Source organism: Ahaetulla prasina, chromosome 16 (assembly GCF_028640845.1).
Source record: "Ahaetulla prasina isolate Xishuangbanna chromosome 16, ASM2864084v1, whole genome shotgun sequence".
NCBI lineage: Eukaryota > Metazoa > Chordata > Lepidosauria > Squamata > Colubridae > Ahaetulla > Ahaetulla prasina.
Window position 1 is genome coordinate 11,563,350 of NC_080554.1, and position 21,243 is coordinate 11,584,592.

The window sequence follows — 21,243 nt, forward strand, 5'->3', positions numbered from 1 at the left end:
TTGAGGGGCTCCTAACCAAGACGAGGGGATCAAACTATTTTCCAAAGCGCCCGAAGGCAGGACGAGAAGCAGCGGAAGGAAACCTAATCAAGGTGAGAAGCAACCTGGAATTAAGGAGAAACTTCCTAGCGGTGAGACAAATGAACCAGTGGAACAGCTTGACTCCAGAAGTCGTAGGTGCTCCATCCCTGGAGGTTTTTAAGAAGAGATTGGACAACCATTTGTCTGGAATAGTCTAGGGTCTTCTGCTTCAGCAGGGGGTTGGACCAGAAGATCTACAAGGTCCTTTCCAGATCTGTTATTCTGCTTCTCCCTCGCCAAGCCAGAATTCACTGAATTCTGTGCGCAAAAATGGGGGAAAGGAACACAATCTGTGTGGCTTTGAGCCCCTGAAGGGAAAGGGAGGAGCTGCATGGTTTGGACAACAAAGCATCAGATGCATGCCGACTTCGGATGTCCGGCTGTGTTGAACTTCAGCTTCCAGAGTCTCCAGCCAACAGACGTTAGTTGGGGACAATGGTGGAATTCAATTTTTTTTTTTACTACAGGTTCTGTGGGCATGGCTTGGTGGGCATGGTGTGGCTTGGTGGGCGTGGCAGGGGAAGGATATTGCAGAATCTCCATTCCCTCCCCACTCTGGGGCCAGCCAGAGGGTGGTATTTGCCAGTTCTCCGAACTACTCAAAATTTCCACTACCGGTTCTCCAGAACCTGCTGAATTTCATGCCTGGTTGGAGACCTGAAAGATCTAGAAGGAGAAGGGCTATCAAGCTGTAACAATAGGAAGGAGACAATGGACACCCACCTGCCCAAGGATTGAATATTTCTGTTATACATTCCTTTATTTATCCTCCTGGCTGAGAGGAGAGGGTTTGGGAAAAATGGACATCTTGGTCCAGTTGTTCTTTTCTTCCAAAGGCTTTCCAAGTGAGAAGAAAGACCAAAGGTTCAAAAGATCCAGGAAGATCATCTGATACCAATAAAGGAGAATGCTTGTAGCTCAGGGTTGAAATGAAGGGTCCTTGGTGCTCTCTGAGCTTAGTGGTTTTCTTGAAGACATTTCATGACCCCAACTAGATAACATCATCAGTGCTAGAGGGGAGAAAGTGGGAGGAGGGCGAGGAGGAGGAGGACTGTGAGGTCCTTGGTAGTCTTTGAACTTGGATGTTTTCTTGCAAACGTTTCATTAGCCAAACTGGGTAGCATCATCAGTGCTAGAAGGGAGGGGGTGGAAAGAAGAGGAGGAGGAGGAGGAGGAGGAGGAAGAGGAGGAGGAGGAGGAGGAGGAGGAAGAGGAGGAGGAGGAGGAGGAGGAGGAGAATGTGGGATCCTTTGTGCTCTCTTAACTTGGATGTTTTCTTGCAGATCTTTCATTATCGCAACTGGGTAACATCATCAGTGGTAGAGCGGACAGGGTGGGGGGAGGGGGAAGAGGAGGAGGAGAAGGAGGAGGAGGAGATGGTTGAGGAGGAGGAGACTGTAGGGTCCTTGGTCTCTCTGAACTTGGCTGTTTTCCTGTAGACATTTCATTACCAATCTAGGTAACTTCATCAGTGCTATTGAATGGGCCTTGCTACCTGTATATATAGCACTGACCTTGGTTGTTTTCTTGCAGAGGTTTCATTACCCATCAGTGCCAGAAGGGAGAGACAACAAACACCACTCCCTTCTAGCACTGATATTGTTACCTAGTTGGGTCATCAAACGTCTGCAAGGAAACCACCAAGCTCAGAGAGCACCAAGGACCCCACGGTTCTTCTCGTCCTCCTCCTCCCTTCTAGCACTGATAATATTACCTAGTTGGGTCATGAAACATCGGCAAGGAAACCAACAAGCTCAGAGAGCACCAAGGACCCCCTTCAAGATCTTCTGCCTACTCCTAAAACATCCAGCATCTGTCCAGGCCAGCTGTCCACCAAGAAGCATCACAGTCACTCCGTGTTGGCTGGAGAACTCTGGAAGCTGAAGTTCACCCACCTTCAAGTGGTCAAAGTTGAGGAAACGCTGTTTGAAACCGAAAACTGTAAGTATGTTGAATAGGAGACCTTTCAGAAAACAGTAATCGTTTAAACCCCTGAGATCTTCAGAAAGATCCCTGAGAAGAGGCACATATGCTTACCAGCAGTAGTCCAAGAGATGAGGAGGCAGGACTGGGATGTAAACGTGCTGCCAAAACATTGGGTAAAGTAAGGAGGCCGAGCCGTGGACGCAGGCGGTTAACTGAAAGCATAGAAATGACAAAATATCAGCTCACCTGGCAAAAACAGGTAACCGCCCCCCCCCCAAGACAACACAACACAACTCTTGTGTGACCTCCAGATAGAGAATGCTAACTGGGGTCCAGCACTTTTGGAAAAGGTGATTCTTCAGAATGGGAGTGGACATGTGGGGGGGAGGATTCTAAGATACACTAGAATTCTTTATTGGCCAAGTGTGACTGGACACACAAGGGATTTGTCTCTAGTGGAGAAGCTCTCGGTGTACGTACAAGCAACAAGGGATCAGTCATGACCACAATCACAAAATACAGCCACGGTATTTTGGTTCTGCAACCCAACAAGACAGACACAGACTTCAACGGATAGTTAGAACTGCAGAAGAAACAATGGCTACCAACCTGCCTTCCATGGAGGACCTGTATACTGCACGAGTCAAAAAGAGGGCTGGGAAAATATTTACAGACCCCTCGCATCCTGGACATAAACTGTTTCAATTCCTACCATCAAAACTACGCTATAGGGCACTGCACACCAGAACAACTAGACGCAAAAAATAGTCCCCCCCCCCATTTTTCTGCACTTCTAACTATCCTCTGAAGTCTGTGTCTGTCTTGTTGGGTTGCAGAACCAAACCAGACAGTTATAGAGGAGCAGATGACAGACTCCATCATTCCTCTGTAGAACTGGATCAGCAGCTCCTTGGGCAGTTTGAGCTTCCTGAGTTGACGCAGGAAGGACATTCTTTATTGTGCTTTTCTGATGACCTGTGATGTTTTTTTTTAACAATGTATTTATACATTTTCAATTAACATACATAAGTGCTTTGTGAACAGTGTATTGCCTGGGTCAATTTGCTTACATAATAATATTTCTTCAGCTCCTGTTTTTCTGGTGACGTTTTTGACATTCGGTGTCCGTTTCCTGAAGTATTTTAGAACCCAGAAACTTGAAGATCTCAATACTGTGTCATATAGTATTGTAAGAGGTAGTAGAATAGGAAGGCTTCTTCTAAACTCATAGGCTAAAAACTCAAAAAACTCATAGACTATAGAGCAGTGGTAGTCAACCTGCTCCCTTCCGCCCACTAGTGGGCGTTGCAGCTTTCATGGTGGGCGGTAGGGGTTCTGTCCGATACTGAAGCACTTTCCTTTTTTAAAAAATTTAATTGACTTTAAAAAAAAATTTCATAGCATTATTTAAAAACATTTTCATTAGGTTTTCATAAAATTCCGTGACAATTTAAATTTCTGAAAATATACTATTTGTATCACCCGCGCATAAGTTTAGTTCACATTACGTAAGTGAAACTAAATAGTGCTATAGGGCGACCGCAAACAAAAGAGCCTCGTCCCAGAATAGTTCACGCATCTCCCCCCACACCACCTAGCTGTAACAGACAAGCAGAGCTGGTAGCTGGCGCCCCCCACAAACCCAATCCACGATGCGCGAAAGGCTTTAGACCATTGCTACACAACACTAAAAGATGCTTATCAGTCTTTACTACGAGCAGCTGTAAGACACTCTGATCATTGCATGATTCACCTTGCACCTGCTTACAGGCAAAGACTTAAAACCACAAAGCCAACAATTAAATCAGTGAATACTTGGACTGAGGAGGCAAAGTTAAAGCTACAGGCTTGCTTTGACAGCACTGATTGGAATATTTTTGAAGATACCCCTGCAGACCTGGGTGAACTCACAAAGCTGGTAGCCGGCGCCCCCCCAAACCCAATCCACGATGCGCAAGAGGCATGTGCAGACGACGATACACGGCGCATTACTGTGGAACTGGTGGGTGGTTAGAAAATTTTACTACTAACAGAGATACAAAAGTGGGCAATAGGTATAAAAAGGTTGACTACCCCTGCTATAGAACCACCTCAGGAGACTTTGCTTCGTAAAATCACAGACGAGGGTGGTAAGTAAAAACAAGCCACCACAAAGTCATCTTTCAAAGGTGGGTTTCACATTTTCCTACCACCGGTTCGCCCTGCCCGCACGCATGCCTCCGGTCTTCCATGCAACGCCTTCCGTGCATGCATCTGGCCTCAAAAAATGTGCCTAAATAGGATACGGACCGCTGAATGCCCCCTCTGCTTCTACCACAAAGCTTGAAGGAACTCAGCAACCACTCCTGCGATTTTATTCGCTCGCAATCCCCATATTTTCATTAGCTAAGGGTTACTCTCTACAAGATGTTTTGTTCAGTAGGATGTTGGCCAAACTTGGTATATTTGAAAGAGGTTGGCCAAAGGTCCTGAAATGGAGCTTGGGATTTGGGAATATCCAATGCAGGAAAACAGCCATTAAAAAAAACTCTCAAAAAATAACATTTTTTTGGGGGGGGGGTCATTTGCTGCTTTGACAACGGATACTTCCCCTCTTCTCAACAATTACACCCAAGAAAAAGACAGACAAGGCAAGGATAGTCCCAAAGCGGGCTTTGTGACCAAGAAACTTTTTAATGCAAAAACCAGAATTTTATTCTATATAATACTGCCGTTGTGCACCTAATTTGGAATTCCTGCCTGAATTATAAGAATTTCTAAGTACACTGCGTGGGTGTGTAGATGTGTGGATTTAAAAAAATTTTTTTTTTGCCTGCTAATTTTTTTTTCCTAAATGCCTTTCTAGGAAGAAAAACATTCCTTAATAGCAGTTCTTAATAATCTTCACCTGAAGAACAAGAGGCTTAGCTATGTAAATGCTCTAGTTAGGCGGAAAAAAACTGAGCAAAGACCCCTGAATGAGAACATGGGATCAATCGGCTAATTGCCCACGTCTGAACGTATTTCAGAATTCACCCTCATCCATCCCCACGCTCCTTTGTGACAGTAAATACGGGTTTATATTGAACGTACTAGAAAATTAATCGGGTTTTTTTGTTTTGTTTGGAATGGCAGGCAGTTTTATCGTAAAAGGGGGGAAAAATTATTTTTCACTGCTGGTTTTGCTAGAAGTCAGTTCAATTAATACTACTGGGTACATATGTATAATTTTGTGTTCATTTATTTATTTTGTCATGTTTGCGTAGTGTATATTGGTGGCGGTCACCCTTTGAGAGCTGTGTGCAATGAAATTTCATTTTAATGAGTCAGGGTACATTCAAAGTGACAATAAAGTTATTATTCTATTCTATTCTATTCTATTCTATTCTATTCTATTCTATTCTATTCTATTCTATTCTATCCTCTGGTGGCTCAGACTGCTAAGACAGTCTGTTATTAACACAGCTGCTTGCAATTATTGCAGGTTCAAGTCCCACCAGGCCCAAGGTTGACTCAGCCTTTCATCCTTTATAAGGTAGGTAATAAGGTATTGGGGGCAATAAGTTGACTTTGTATATAATATACAAATGGATGAAGGCTATTGCTTAACATAGTGTAAGCCGCCCTGAGTCTTCAGAGAAGGGCGGGATATAAATGCAAATGCAAATAAAAATAAATAAAAATAAATTCTATTCTATTCCTTATTTTTTCTTATTCTATTCTATTCTTATTTTTCGTATTCTATTCTATTCTTATTTTTTCTTATTCTATTTTATTCTATTCTTATTTTTTCTTATTCTATTCTATTGTTATTCTTATTTTTCTTATTCTATTCTTATTTTTCTTATTCTATTCTTATTTTTCTTATTCTATTCTATTCTTATTTTTTCTTATTCTATTTTATTCTATTCTTATTTTTTCTTATTCTATTCTATTGTTATTCTTATTTTTCTTATTCTATTCTTATTTTTCTTATTCTATTCTATTCTTATTTTTTCTTATTCTTATTTTTTCTTATTCTATTCTATTTTATTCTATTCTTATTTTTTCTTATTCTATTCTATTCTTATTCTTATTTTTCTTATTCTATTCTTATTATTTTTTTGTATTCTATTTTATTCTATTCTTATTTTTTCTTATTCTATTCTATTCTTATTCTTATTCTTATTTTTCTTATTCTATTCTATTCTTATTTTCATTTTTTCTTATTCTATTCTTATTCTTATTTTTTTATTCTCTTCTCTTCTCTTTATTCTTATTTTTTTCTTATTCTGTTCTGTTCTGTTATCAAAATCAGGATGTGGCGCCTCTCCAAAATCCACCCAATACTATATGACTAAGTCAACAGCATTAGAGAAGGGGAAATAAATTAATTTGCCATTTATCCACGGGAAAGCCAAATGAAATGAAATGAACAAACAGCCTCTATCCATCCAATCAATACCTATTTACAGAGCCAAACAGCTAGAAAAGCTTAACATTTTCTTTTTTTAAAAAAAAGACAAATAACCAAGAGCAACCTATTGCTACTGCTAAGGAGAGTGAGCTTAAGTGAGCTGCAGCTTTCATCTACTTGGGCTCTTGATGGACTCTAAGTAGCATTAAGCCGGAATCCTTATCAAAGAAAATTGCGGAAAACCAAAAATCTTATCTTGCCCCATTTGAGTTTGCCGAGAGGTCAGGAGGAGGTCCATTTGAAAGCATCATTTATCCATTCTTTTCTTTTCTTTTTCTTTCTTTTTTTGCCTCCAGAAAACAAGCAAACAACAAATCTATCCTTCCATACGGACATACAAAAACAACAGTGAGTCCTGTGAACACCGCTTCAATGTTATTTCCAAAAGCACCGACCTCAAGAAATAAAAGTTTGCATTTTCCGCACAAAGAAGGTTTTATTAGGGTAGACCACCACTGTAGCTGTACGGAAAATAACTCCAGCTTTGTTATTATTTTATTAGTACACAATAGACATAGCACTTAGACTTATATACTGCTTCACAGTGCTTTACCGCCCTCTCTAAGTGGTTTACAGAATCAGCCTCTTGCCCCCAACAATCTGGGTCCTCATATGACCCACCTCGGAAGGACGGAATGCTGAGTCAACAACCTTCAGCCAGGGAGGATCGAACTGCTGGCAGTGGGCAGAGTTAGCCAGCAATACTGTATTTTAATCACTGTGCCACCGTGGCTCTTAGATAGAGATAGACAGATACCTTGTTTTCCCAAAAATAAGAAATCCCCCGATAATAAGCCCATCGGGCTTTTGTGCGCATGCACTAAAATAAGCCCCCCCCCCAAAATAAGCCCTCCCCGAAAATATTTAAAGGCATGCGCAGCCGGTCCCCGCCATTTCCTCTGGTTTCCTCCAGGTGCCCCAAAATAATAAGAAATCCCCGAAAATAAGGCCAAGTGGTTATTTCAGGGTTCAAAAAAATGTAAGACAGGGTCTTATTTTCAGGGGAACATGGTAGATAGATGGATAGATAGATAGATAGATAGATAGATAGATAGATAGATAGATAGATAGATAGATAGATAGATAGATAGATAGATACAGTAGATAGATAGATAGATAGATAGATAGATAGATAGATAGATAGATAGATAGATAGATAGATAGATAGATAGATAGATAGATAGATAGATAGATAGATAGATAGATAGATAGATAGATAGATAGATAGATAGATAGATAGATAGATAGATAGATAGATAGATAGATAGATAGATAGATAGGATACAGTAGACAGATAGATAGATACAGTAGATAGATAGATAGATAGATAGATAGGATACAGTAGATAGATAGATAGATAGATAGATAAGATAGATAGATAGATAGATAGATAGATAGATAGGAAGGATACAGTAGATAGATGATAGATAGATAGATAGATAGATAGATAGATAGATAGATAGATAGATAGATAGATAGGAAGGATACAGTAGATAGATAGATAGATAGATAGATAGATAGATAGATAGATAGATAGATAGATAGATAGATAGATAGATAGATAGACAGACAGACAGACAGACAGACAGACAGACAGACAGACAGATAGATAGATGATAGATAGATAGATAGATAGATAGATAGATAGATAGATAGATAGATAGATAGATAGATAGATAGATAGGATACAGTAGATAGATAGATAGATAGATAGATAGATAGATAGATAGATAGATAGATAGATAGATAGATAGATAGGATACAGTAGATAGATAGATAGATAGATAGATAGATAGATAGATAGATAGATAGATAGATAGATAGGATACAGTAGATAGATAGATAGATAGATACAGTAGATAGATAGATAGATAGATAGATAGATAGATAGATAGATAGGATACAGTAGATAGATAGATAGATAGATAGATAGATAGATAGATAGATAGATAGATAGATAGGATACAGTAGATAGATAGATAGATAGATACAGTAGATAGATAGATAGATAGATAGATAGATAGATAGATAGATAGATAGATAGATATAGATAGATAGATAGATAGATAGGAAACAGTAGATAGATAGATAGATAGATAGATAGATAGATAGATAGATAGATAGATAGATAGATAGATAGATAGATAGATAGATAGATAGATAGATAGATAGATAGATAGATAGATAGATAGATAGATAGATAGATAGATAGATAGATAGGATACAGTAGATAGATAGATAGATAGATAGATAGATAGATAGATAGATAGATAGATAGATAGATAGATAGATAGATAGATAGCACGAGCACTAGGACTTAGACTTATATGCCACTTTATAATGCTTTACCACCCTCTCTAAGTGCTTTACAGAGTCAGCCTCTTGCCCCCAACAATCTGGTTCCTCATTTTATCAGCCTTGGAAGGATGGAAGGCTGAGTCAACCTTGAGCCTGGCGAGATTTGAACTGCCAAATTGCAGGCAGCCGGCAGTCAGCAGAAGTAGCCTGCAGTACCGCCCTCTAACCACTGTGCCACCGTGGCTCAATCCTATTCTCTGGGGCAGGATGAAACACCCTCTCCAGTGTGTTGTGTGTAGGCTGCATGAAATAAATGTGTAGTACTTTTTAAAAAAAATAGTATTTATTGAATTTTCCAACATTTAAAACACAACAGACATATTTACCCTTATATATGTTTCCTGATTGCTTATTTGTAGCCTATGACTATCACTAAGTGTTGTATCATTAAGTGTTAAATTTGTACCCTATGACTATCATTAAGTGTTGTAAGTGTTGTACCTTGATGAAGGTATCTTTTCTTTTATGTACACTGAGAGCATATGCACCAAAAACAAATTCCTTGTGTGTCCAATCACACTTGGCCAATAAAAAAATTCTATTCTACTCTATTCTATTCTGTTCTATTCTATTCTATTCTATTCTATTCTACTCTACTCTACTCTACTCTACTCTATTCTATTCTATTTTTATGTACACTGAGAGCATATGCACCAAGACAAATTCCTGGTGTGTCCAATCACACTTGGCCAATAAAGAATTCCATTCCTGTTCTATTCTATTCTATTCTATTCTATTCTATTCTATTCTATTCTATTCTATTCTATTCTATTCTATTCTATTCTATTCCTATTCCTATTCTTTTAAAAGTAAAAAAAAAAAGAATGCTTTTTAAGGGTTCTGATGATCCCAGCTGAGCCGCGCGATTATCAGAGGCTTTTTTTTTTTTTACTTTTAAAAGCACTTTTTCGGCCGAAGAAAAAATGCTTTTAAAATAATTAAAAAAAACAACCCTCTGATGATCGCGTGGCTCAGCTGGGACGGGGAGGGGGGCAGGAATTTTTGCTACCGATTCTCCGAACCAGCCACCACCACTGCTACCAGATCGGGGGATCCGGTCCGAACCAGGAGCATTTCACCCCTGGTCGTACCGTATCGCACGATCCGGTAGGAGCCGGCTGAATTTCACCCCTGCTGTGTAAGAATCCACTCGGTTAGTCCATAAGGATTGGGATCCAGGAGACAGAGCTGATCAAACTTCTAACAAGACTGGATTCGCCCATTAGGCACCACTGCTACTGTCTCCACCAGAAACACAGACTGAAAGGAAAGTTAAGCCTAAAGCATCAAAGTTGACTTTGTATATAAATATACAAATAGGATGAGACTATTGCCTTACACAATGAAAGCCGCCCTGAGTCTTCGGAGAAGGGCGGGATATAAATTCAATAATAATAATAATAATAATAACAACAATAATAATCACCATTACTTTTCCAACTTACCGTGCTCAATTTACTACAGCAGATGAGGATGCGCCGTTCGTAGAGCATGCTGGCGTACAAATGCAACATGTTGTTGACGTCCACGGCTACAAAATACTCGGTCAGATTTCTCTAGGAAGGAAAAGAAGTGAAGGATGTTTAGGAAATTGTCTTCCAGCAAAGGAAGGAGTGGCACTCCACAGTAGTGACTCTCAAGTTAGCATCTACGGCAGGATAGAAACCTTAATCAATCCGTCAGAATAGAGCTGGAAGGGGCCTTGGAGGTCTTCTAATCCAACCCTCTGCTCAAGCTAGATTATTCCTGACAAATGGCTGTCCAGTCTTTTCCTAAAAGCCTCCATTGATGGAGCACCCACAACTTCTGGAGGCAAGCTGTTCCACTGGTTAATTGTCCTCACTGTTAGGAAGTTTCTCCTTGATATATTTGAGTTGGTGACAAATGGGTGAACAAGGAAGATGTTCGTGCTTCAGAAAAGATAGCTCAATTCTATAAAAAATATCCTGACAAACCCTAACTTTTCTTTTTTCTTTCTAGGACTGACGTCCTTGTTGCAGGAGGGCCGAATGTCAGCCTCCACTCCAAACTTCGTATCTCTTTGTACTCCTTATATTCAGTTGTTAGATAGAATGGGATTGTATTTCTAATGTAAATAGTTATTGGATTCAAGTTAAGTAGAGAGGGGCCTTTAAGAGTGTCGGTCTGACATAATTAAGGTGGGAGGGGAGATTAATGTTTTGAATTCAACAGGAATGTTTGAGCGCGAACTCTAACGGACATTGCATTCCTGATTTGATTGACAACCAGAGACCTGCGGAAGAAGATTACCACGGGACCCCGGGAAGGAGCTGGCATTGGACCAGACCTGATGACCTTTTGGGAAAGAGGAGGGAGGAATAGGGTGATACAGATTGTCAACCATATTCTGTCTCAGATTCAACTTAGAACTGCTGCTATCCAGATGTAACTAGTAAAAGTACTTTTCTTTATTTGCAAATGAAGTCAAGGTGTATTCTTTCCTAGATATAATCAGAGGCAGCCTGACAATAATAATCAGAATAGGGTTGGAAGGGACTTTGAAGGTCTTCTAGTCCAACCCCCTCAAGCAGGAGACCCTATACCATTTCAGACAAGTGACTGTCTTGTCTTTCCTTAAAAACCTCCAGTGATGGAGCGCCCACAACTTCTGGTGGCCAGCTGTTCCATTGGTTAATTGTCCTCACTGTCAGGAAGTTTCTCCTTAATTCCAGGTGGTTTCTCTCCTTGATCAGTTTCCATCCATAGTTTCTTGTCTTTGGAAAATAAGTTGACCCCCCCCCTTCTTTTTGGCACTCCCTCAAATCCTGGAATACTGTTATCATGTATCTTGATTGTAGGAAATATGAGTTCCGCAATAGAGTAGTAAATGTCTGGAACACTCTACCTGATCCTGTTGTTAGGGTCTCTAATCCCCATACCTTTTCACCTTAAACTGTCTACCGTGGACCTTTCACGTTTCTTAAGAGGTCCCTAAGGGGGCGTGCATAAGCGCATCAGTGTGCCTACCGTCCCTGTCTTACTGTCCCCAATTATATGTAATCATTCTATGGGTTTCTGGCTATGTTTTGCCTACTTATATCCTCCTTTTTTGTGCCAATTTTTTTTTCATGCGTCCATGTCTATGTCTATACTGTTGCTTGTTTCCAGGTACTTGCTGATAGATGATAGATAGATAAATAGATGATAGATTGATAGGTGGATGGGTGGGTGGGTGGATGGATAGATTAGATAGATAGATAGATAGATAGATAGATAGATAGATAGATAGATAGATAGATAGATAGATAGATAGATAGATAGATAGATAGATAGATAGATGGGTGGATGATAGATAGATAGATAGGTGGCTGTCTCTCTCATCCATCTACCTACCTACCTATGTACCATGTATATGTCTGTATTTATCTATAGTATCTATCTATCTATCTATCTATCTATCTATCTATCTATCTATCTATCTATCTATCTATCTATCTAATCTATCTATATGTCTATCTAATATATCTATCTACATGTCTATCTGTCTGTAGAGAGAGACAGAGAGAGACAGGTAGATACAGACAGTAGATGATAGATAGATAGATAGATAGATAGATAGATAGATAGATAGATAGATAGATGGATGATAGATTGATGGGTGGGTGGGTGGGTGGATGGATGGATGGATTAGATAGATAGATAGATAGATAGATAGATAGATAGATAGATAGATAGATAGATAGATGATTGAGGGGTGGGTGGGTGGATGGATGAGATAGACAGATAGACAGATAGATAGATAGAAATATAGATAGATACATATACATGGTAGATAGGTAGGTAGGTAGATGGATGAGAGAGACAGAGAGAGACAGATAGATATAGATGGTAGATGATAGATAGATAGATAGATAGATAGATAGATAGATAGATAGATTAGATAGATAGATAGAGAGATAGACATGTAGATAGATATATTAGATAGACATATAGATAGATAGATATATTAGATAGATAGATAGATAGATAGATAGATAGATAGATAGATAGATAGATAGATAGATAGATAGATAGATAGATAGATAGATAGATGGCACTCCTCCCCCCCAGTCCAGCTCTTCTCTAGGCTGGCTTAAATAATGGACTAAAGACCTTGCAACATGGAAAATGATCTGTCTAATCTTAACTCAACCCAAAGGACCCATATTTTACGATCTTCCTTTGAAGTTTCTGCAAGACGCTTCGGCTCATAAAAACACCCTCTCTTCCCACAAGGCAGACTGAGTGATTTAAGAAGGCGAGTGTGCCAGGGTGAGGACCATGGGCAGCGCCAACACCCTCCATGGCTCCTCCTTGGTCTCACTCAAGCCTTGTTGGGCAGCTAAGAGGGAGAACCACCCAGGAGAAGGGACTAGGGGGATAACGTAGATTTTTGTTTTAAAATAAACCTGTTCAACTGGCATGCAGTCCCTCCCTCCCTGTGGTTCCTACTCCATCTGTGCTGATTAGCAAGATGTTTGTATCTAAACAGAAACTGTTTAGAAGTAGTGGCCACTTCCTGCCACCGTGGTACGGATACGACAGCAGAGATAACTTGGCAGGCCTCTCAAAAAAAAAAAAAGGGAAAAAAAAGGCAATCTTCGTGCTACCCAGATGCTAAATTCAATCAACCGAAAGAGGAACCTGGAGGGACCTTAGAGGTCTTCTAGTCCAACCCCCTGCTCAAGCAGGAAACCCTACACAATTTGCTGTCCCAAACTCTTAAAGGTAAAGATTCCCCTCGTACATACGTGCCAGTCGTTCCTGACTCTAGGGGGCGGGGCTCATCTCTGTTTCAAAGCTGAAGAGCCAGCGCTGTCCGAAGACGTCTCCGTGGTCATGTGGCCGGCATGACTCAACGCCAAAGGTGCACGGAACGCTGTTCCCTTCCCACCAAAGTTGGTCCCCATTTTCCTACTTGAATTTTTTTTACGTGCTTCCGAACTACTAGGTTGGCAGAAGCTGGGACAAGTCACGGGAGCTCACCCTGTTACGCGGCACTAGGGATTCGAACTGCCGAACCGCCAACCTTTCAATCGATAAGCTGAACTCCAAGCACTTCCATAACTCTTTTTTTTTTAACTGAAAAAGTTTTAACAAACAAAAACATTTTCCCCCTTTTCCCCCCACCCTCAAAACCCCCTTCCCCCCTCCCTTCACCCCCCCCCCCGCTTCCCGGGTCAATCACAAGGTATTGTTATACATAAACCAAACATAGAATAAAATTTTCTCTTCTAATCCAATTAACCTCATCCAAGTCTTTTCATTTCCTAACTCCCCCATTACATAAAATAATACATCCTAATTATTCAAAGGCAATCTGATATCTCTTAATCTGATATCTGCTATTGTCCAATCAACAAGCTGCTGTTATTAAGCACTTCCATAAATCTTGATTTCTCCTGACATTTCCCTCTCCCGTATTCCTAAATTATGAATTCTGGAATCTGATATAGGGTTACATCGTTTATGAAGAGTGATACCTTCCTCCCCATACATACACACAGTAGAGACTTACGTTTTCGGGGATGCTGGGAAGTTCCCTTGTGTCGGGCACCGTAAAGTAAGAATGCTGAAAGGGTAAGGCGGGCGGGGAGAGAGAGAGGGAGAGAGAAAAATGCACCTCAAATTTCCATTTATTTTGGCATATTTGGCTTAGGACCGGGTTACTTACGGGACCGCCTACTGCCACCGTTTGCCTCCCACCGACCCGTGCGCACTCACAGAGAGGGACTCCTCAGGGTACCGTCAGCCAAGCAATGTTGGTTGGCGGCCCCCAGGGGAAGGGCCTTCTCTGTGGGGGCTCCCACCCTCTGGAACGAACTTCCCCCAGGACTTCGTCAACTTCCTGACCTTCGGACCTTCCGCCGCGAGCTGAAGACGTATCTATTTTTCCGTGCAGGACTGGCATAGAATTTTTAGAACTTTTATTATTGGGTTTTAAATTTTAATTTGGTTTTATCGTTTTAAATGTATTTTAAATTGGGGCCATATGTAATAAGTTTTTTAATGACTGATTTTATTTGTATTGTATTTACTTACTGTTGTTTTTATTTGGCTGTGAACCGCCCTGAGTCCTTCGGGAGAAGGGCGGTATAAAAATTAAATAATAATAATAATAATAATAATAATAATAATAATAATAATAATAATAATAATAATAATAATAATAATTGTTATTATTATTATTATTATTATATTTACGCCCTACTGCAGTGATTCTCAAACTTGATAACTTGATTATGCGAGGACATCAGGACCCAGAATGCACAACCTCGAACCTTTCGCCGCGAGCTTAAGACACATCTGTTTATCTGCGCAGGACTGGACTAGAATTTTAAAATTTAAATTTGGTTTTAATGGGGTTTTACTATTTTATTGGGGTTTTAATATTTGGCCGTATTTAATAAGTTTTTTAAATTGGGGTTTTAACTTGTATTTATTTATGTGTATATTTTACTTGGCTGTAAACCGCCCTGAGTCCCTTGGGAGATAGGGCGGTATAAAAATATGATTAAATAAAATAAATAAAATAATAATAAACCTGTTAATTGCCAGGGCTGAGAAGCCTTGATCTACTGCTTGGGGGTAAAAAAGAACTTCAACATATACCACTGATGCCGCAAACACCATGGAACCCAACTCAACAATCCAAATTACAGCGACAGACAATCAGTTAGAACAGAGCTGGAAGGGACCTTGAAGGTCTTCTAGTCCAATTGGACTTTCTGGTTTTTCTTGGAAGACGTTTCGCTTTTCATCCAAGACGCTTCTTCAGCTCTGACTGGATGGTGGGGGAATGGAAGGATTAATATAGATTATGTCGTGTCTTCCCCCTCTTGGTTTAGAATAGAATAGAGCTGGAAGGGACCTTGGAGGTTTTCTAGTCCAACCCCCTGATCAAGCAGGAGACCCTATACCATTTCAGATAAGTGATTGTCCAGTCTCTTCTTAAAAAGCTCCAGTGATGGAGCGTCCACAACTTCTGGTGGCCAGCTGTTCCACTGGTTAATTTGTCTCACCGCTAGGAAGTTTCTCCTTAATTCCAGGTGGCTTCTCTCCTTGGTTATCCCAAGAGTGCTTTTTGCAAGAGGCAACTGGACTTTCTGGTTCTTCTTTGAAGACCCTTCGCTTCTCATCTTCTTCAGCTCTTCAGCTCTTCTTCAGAAGCTTCTTGGGTGAGAAGCGAAACATCTTCAAAGAAAAACCAAGAAAGTCCACTTGCCTCTTCAAAAAAGCACTTTTGGGACAACCATGACCTGGAGGGCTGAGAATCTTCATAGATTCTCCTTGATTAGTTTCCAGGTATTGTTTCTTGGGTTCCTTCTGGTGCTTTGGAAAATAAGTTGATCCCCCCTCTTCTCTGTAGAAGCCTCTCAAATTACTGGAATACTACTATCATGTCCCCCCTAGTCTTTCTCTTCTCTAGACTAGCCATACCCAGTTACAGTAGTGGCCAAAATTGTGGAAACCTTTTGGGAAAAGTCTATTTTTGAGGTTTGATGGCTAATAACACTACTTTTTTTGGAGTTTCCAGATAATCCTATTCCACTGCTGGAAAGGCCTGGGAATAGCCCAGACCTTCACCCAATTGAAAATGTATGGCGCCGACTAGAGAAACTTGTTAGTCAGAAGCGACCCAGACATAAAACCCAGTTAATCGAAGCCATCATTCAATCTTGGTTTCACATTAGAACAGCAGCAGAACTAAAAGACTTGGCCATAATTTATGCTAAAGGTTACCCAACTAAGTATTAACTGACATGGTGATCATTTTTGTATATCTCGTTTTTTCTATGGTGATCATTTTTGTATATCTTTTTTTTAACCTGTTTCACTTTTCTTCTTTATACTGTATCTGCTGTTCTAATAGCAAATCCTTCCTAAAAATTATTGCATTACATTCTTATCTTTCCACTGATATATAATTTTATAGTACTACTCCAAAAAAAAAGTGGTGTTATTAGCTGGTTTTAGAAAATACACTTTTCCCAAAAGGTTTCCACAATTTTGGCCACTACTGTATACAAGATATGGACCTGTTATCAGCCCAAATCTTTTCAGACAAGTGTTGGCTTAGTGCTGTTTTAAATCATGGAGATCGTGGACAGATTCCTCTTGGCACATGCCAAGCCAGGTGTGGACGGGCAAAGGACACTGAATATTTTGAGCTGTGGGATCTGCTCTATCGATGATTAAATAAGAGAAACAGGAGTGAGAACTTCAAAAACCATAAGAGAAAGATTAATCTTATTATTAGGATTGTTCACCGTAACTTATTAACTTTGATTAATTTTGATTAGTATTAACAACTACCATATTTTTCGGAGTATAAGATGCACTTTTCCTGCCCAAAAAGAGGGTAAAAATCTGAGTGCGTCTTATACTCCAAATATAGCGCCACCCAGCTTCTCAAACGGAGGTTTCAGAGGCTGAAAAAAGCATCAGAAAAAAAGCTTCAGAAAAAAAGCCCAAAACAGAGCTTCAGAAAAAAAGCCCCCAAATAGAGCTTCAGAAAAAAAGCCCCAAACGGAGCTTAGGAAAAAAAACCCAAATGGAGCTTCAGAAAAAAAGCCCCAAACAGAGCTTAGAAAAAAAGCCCCCAAACAGAGCTTCAGAAAAGAAGCTCTCAAAAAAGAGTTTCAGAGGCTTTTTTTCTGAAGCTCTGTTTCGGAGGCTTTCAGAGGCAGAAAAAAAAAAAAGTAAAAAAAAGCAAGGCACAGAATTCACAACCAAGAACCTGTTGCTAAAATTGACCTCTGGGAACAGCTGATTGGGGGTATTCCAGGAAGCCAATCCACCTACCAATCAGCTTTTTTTCTTATTTTCCTCCCCAAAAACTAAGGTGCGTCTTATACTCAGAAAAATACGGTAATATGTGTTGATGCTATGAGAGAAAAGCACTGTTATTATGAGATTGCTATTAGAGAATACTATTATAATTACGGTGATGCTTATTACTCAAAAGAACTGTAGCCAGACAACCCACTGTCTACATGGATTTTGAATATGTTGCTCTTTTTTAGTGAAATTAATAAAAAGAATTTTTTTTAAAAAAAAAGAAGAATGGGGGAAAGGCCACTTCTGCTCCCTAGGACTTCCGTGATGCCCCCAAGACAATGAACTGAAGAGCTGCACCGTTCTCCAAACGAAAACCTCCACACTTTTCAACATTTTAGGAATGCTCACCACGCTGAGATGAACCGAAGAAGCCGGCTCAGGAATCGGTAGTTTATAAAGGGTCTGCAAAAGTTCACATCTTTGGCTGTCCTGAAACAGAGAAGAAAAAACGAGGGGGTCTTAGTTACGGGGTTGTGTTCCTTGGGAGAGGAATATCTATCTCCTTTTCTCTCTTGTTAAAGGTAAAGGTTCCCCTTCGCACATGCGTGATAGTCGTTCCTGACTCTAGGGGGCGGTGCTCATCTCAGTTTCAAAGCCGAAGAGCCAGCGCTGTCTGAAGACGTCTCCATGGTCATGTGGCCGGCATGACTCAACACCAAAGGCGCACGGAACGCTGTTCCCTTCCCACCAAAGTTGGTCCCAATTTTTTCTACTTGCATTTTTTATGTGCTTTCGAACTGCTAGGTTGGCAGAAGCTGGGACAAATAACGGGAGCTCACCCCGTTACGCGGTGCTAGGGATTCGAACCGCTGAATTGCCGACCTTTCGATCGACAAGCTCAGCATTTTAGCCACTGAGCCACCACGTCCCTTAGTCTCTCTTGTTAATGAGAGGCAAAAAAAATAATAATCTTGGGTTTTTTTCTTCATGTCAAGGTAAAGAAAGAAATCCATCTTACTTTGTTCAACAAAAGTACCCCTATTTTTTCCCCCCACTGGGTAAAATGACCACCTGTCAATCTACCGTATTTTTCAGAATATAAGACGCACTTTCTCACTGCCCCTAAAAGTGGGTGAAAATTTCGGTGCGTCTTATAGACCGAACACGGGCCTGTTTCGGGCCTCCTGAATACTCCACGCATCCTGTTTTCGCCCTCTTCTGACACCTACTCAGGTCTCCTTACTTAGCATATTACAAACTGAAATTAGAAGGGACACGGTGGCTCAGTGGCTAAGACACTGAGCTTGTCGATCGAAAGGTTGGCAGTTCAGCAGTTCGAATCCTTAGTGCCGCGTAATGGGGTGAGCTCCCGTTACTTGTCCCAGCTTCTGCCAACCTAGCAGTTCGAAAGCACGTAAAAAAAATGCAAGTAGAAAAATAGGGACCACCTTTGGTGGGATGGAAACCGCGTTCCGTGCGCCTTTGGCATTGAGTCATGCCGGCCACATGACCACGGAGAACACCTTCAGACAGGGCTGGCTCTTCAGCTTTGAAACGGAGATGAGCACCGCTCCCTAGAGTCGGGAACGACTAGCACATATGTGCGAGGGGAGCTTTTATCTTTACCTGATCTGAAATTCTTGTGAACCATTATCACCTCTATCATTGAACAGGGGATATTAAAATAATCACAAACAGTATGTAATATTACTTGGCTTTATTGGGAAATAGGGAAATAATTCCATGGAACTATTTTCTTCCTGTCTTTAAAACTTGGACATTTTTAGTTTATTTTATGAAAACTTGTTCTATGTTGTGGTCCGTCAGCAGCCTACAGAACTGGCAACAGAGTCGGATAGCGAGGAGGCTGAGGTGAGGTCAGGGCCATCGGGAAGTGAGGTGCGGACTCCAGAGCCTCCAGAGTCTGATAGTAGTGAGGCAGAGGAACAGGAGGAGCCTGTTCCTAATGCATACATGAGAAGAGCTGCCAGAAGGCAAGAGCAGCTCAAGCAGAGAGGACAACTCGGAAGTAAGGCCAAGAGATGATTGGCCCCTCCCATAAGGCTTAAAGCAGACCAGCACCGGCATTTGGCCTTTGCCAGAAAACAACATTGTAGCTGTGTCTTCTGCTTCGTCTACGTCTTTGTTTTTGTGGCTTCTGGATGTTTGCCAGGAAGGCAGTTTGCCTAATGGGACTAAGGTTTGTGAGATAACTGAAGAATTTGTGTTGGGAGGCATTTGTTTTACTTTGAGCTGAACGACGCTGGGAATGAAGTAATTTCCAGCTGTTCAAATAAAGTTTGTTTTTCCACAGACTAAGTTTATTACTACCTACTTGGGCCTGGGTCACAACTTTCTAGTGATAGATATGGAATTGACTTCCAAGGCTGAATCAAAGATGGGTTGAGTCATCTCGGGTGTTGTCAAATGGTATAAGGTTGTAAAGGCATATACACACTGGGCCTCTCTCAAATGCGCACACAAACGCACAAGCTACACAAATACACAAACTATTCAAACGCACAAGACACACATCAAGTCACACGGAAGTGTGACCGAGATATTTACCTGGCCCTTCACTGTGTAGTCTGCCAGAATATTCAGCAGTTTATAAAAGACTTCAAACCATGGGAGATAACTAAAAAAGAAAAGAAAAGCACATGTTTGCACATTGATGTTATGGAAAGCAAAATCCTTTCTTCTGCAAAATGTGTTCAAAAAGGGGAAGGAAGCTTGTTGAGTTGTCAGGAACTCGCGACTCCTTGCATGCCCTAGATCAGGGTCTCCAACCTTGGCAACTTTAAGCCTTGTGGACTTCAACTCCCAGAGTTCCTCAGCCAGCAAAGGAACTCTGGGAGTTGAAGTCCACAAGGCTTAAAGTCGCCAAGGTTGGAGACCCCTGCCTGCCCTAGATCTCTCCCTCCCCCCCCCAAGGATAAAATCAGAAAATGTTGGTGGTGGATGAAGACTTGGGATGTCCTGCCAGGTGCTGCCAGGAAAACATGGAAGGATGGTTGCAGGAATTGCGTATGGCCAGTTTAGAGAAAAGAAGGACTAGGGGGTGACATGATAGCAGTCTTCCAGTATTTGAGGGGCTGTCCCAAAGAAAAGGGGGGGTCAACATATTTTCCACAGCACCAGAAGGCAGGACAAGAAACAATCAAGGATGGAAACTAATCAAGGAGAGAAGCAACCTGGAATTGAGGAGAAACTTCCTAACAGTGAGGACAATTAATCAGTGGAACAGCTTGCCAGCAGAAGTTGTGCGCGCTCCATCACTAGAGTTTTTAAGAAGAGACTGGACAGTCGATGTGTGAAATGGTGTAGGGTCTCCTACTTGAGCACAGGTTTGGACTAGAAGACCTCCAAGGTCTCTTCCAGCTCTGTTCTGATTGACACTGACATGGACTTTCTTCATGGAGAACCATCTTGAGAACTCTCATCAGGAAGTCATGTGTTTGATTTTCACCGCACGGTTAGTAGAAAGAGGGGAATCTTACAGAAAGAGGCTACAATTAGGGCAGGAGGTCGCAAACATCCACATCAACCGACGGAACAGAAGTTGCCTTCAGAAGTTGCGGGAGCTTCATCCCTGGAGGCTTTCAAGAAGATATTGGACTGCCACCTGTCAGAAATGGTGTAGGGTCTCCTGCTTGGGCAGA

The 21,243-nt window shown here is 40.9% G+C and overlaps 1 protein-coding gene across 6 annotated transcripts in view; it reads right to left on the reverse strand.

The window, feature by feature from the left end:
- The window catches only part of DENND1A (DENN domain containing 1A), a 290,292-nt gene that overhangs the window by 130,341 nt on the left and 138,708 nt on the right, over window positions 1-21,243 (reverse strand). For all 6 annotated transcript variants that reach the window (XM_058159046.1, XM_058159045.1, XM_058159047.1 and 3 more), the window contains 5 exons: window positions 20,150-20,219; window positions 17,990-18,070; window positions 14,319-14,372; window positions 10,246-10,356; window positions 2,119-2,219 (listed from right to left, as the gene is read on the reverse strand). In XM_058159046.1, the coding sequence (XP_058015029.1) occupies window positions 2,119-2,219; window positions 10,246-10,356; window positions 14,319-14,372; window positions 17,990-18,070; window positions 20,150-20,219 (417 nt within the window). The remainder of the gene's footprint in view (window positions 1-2,118; window positions 2,220-10,245; window positions 10,357-14,318; window positions 14,373-17,989; window positions 18,071-20,149; window positions 20,220-21,243) is intronic.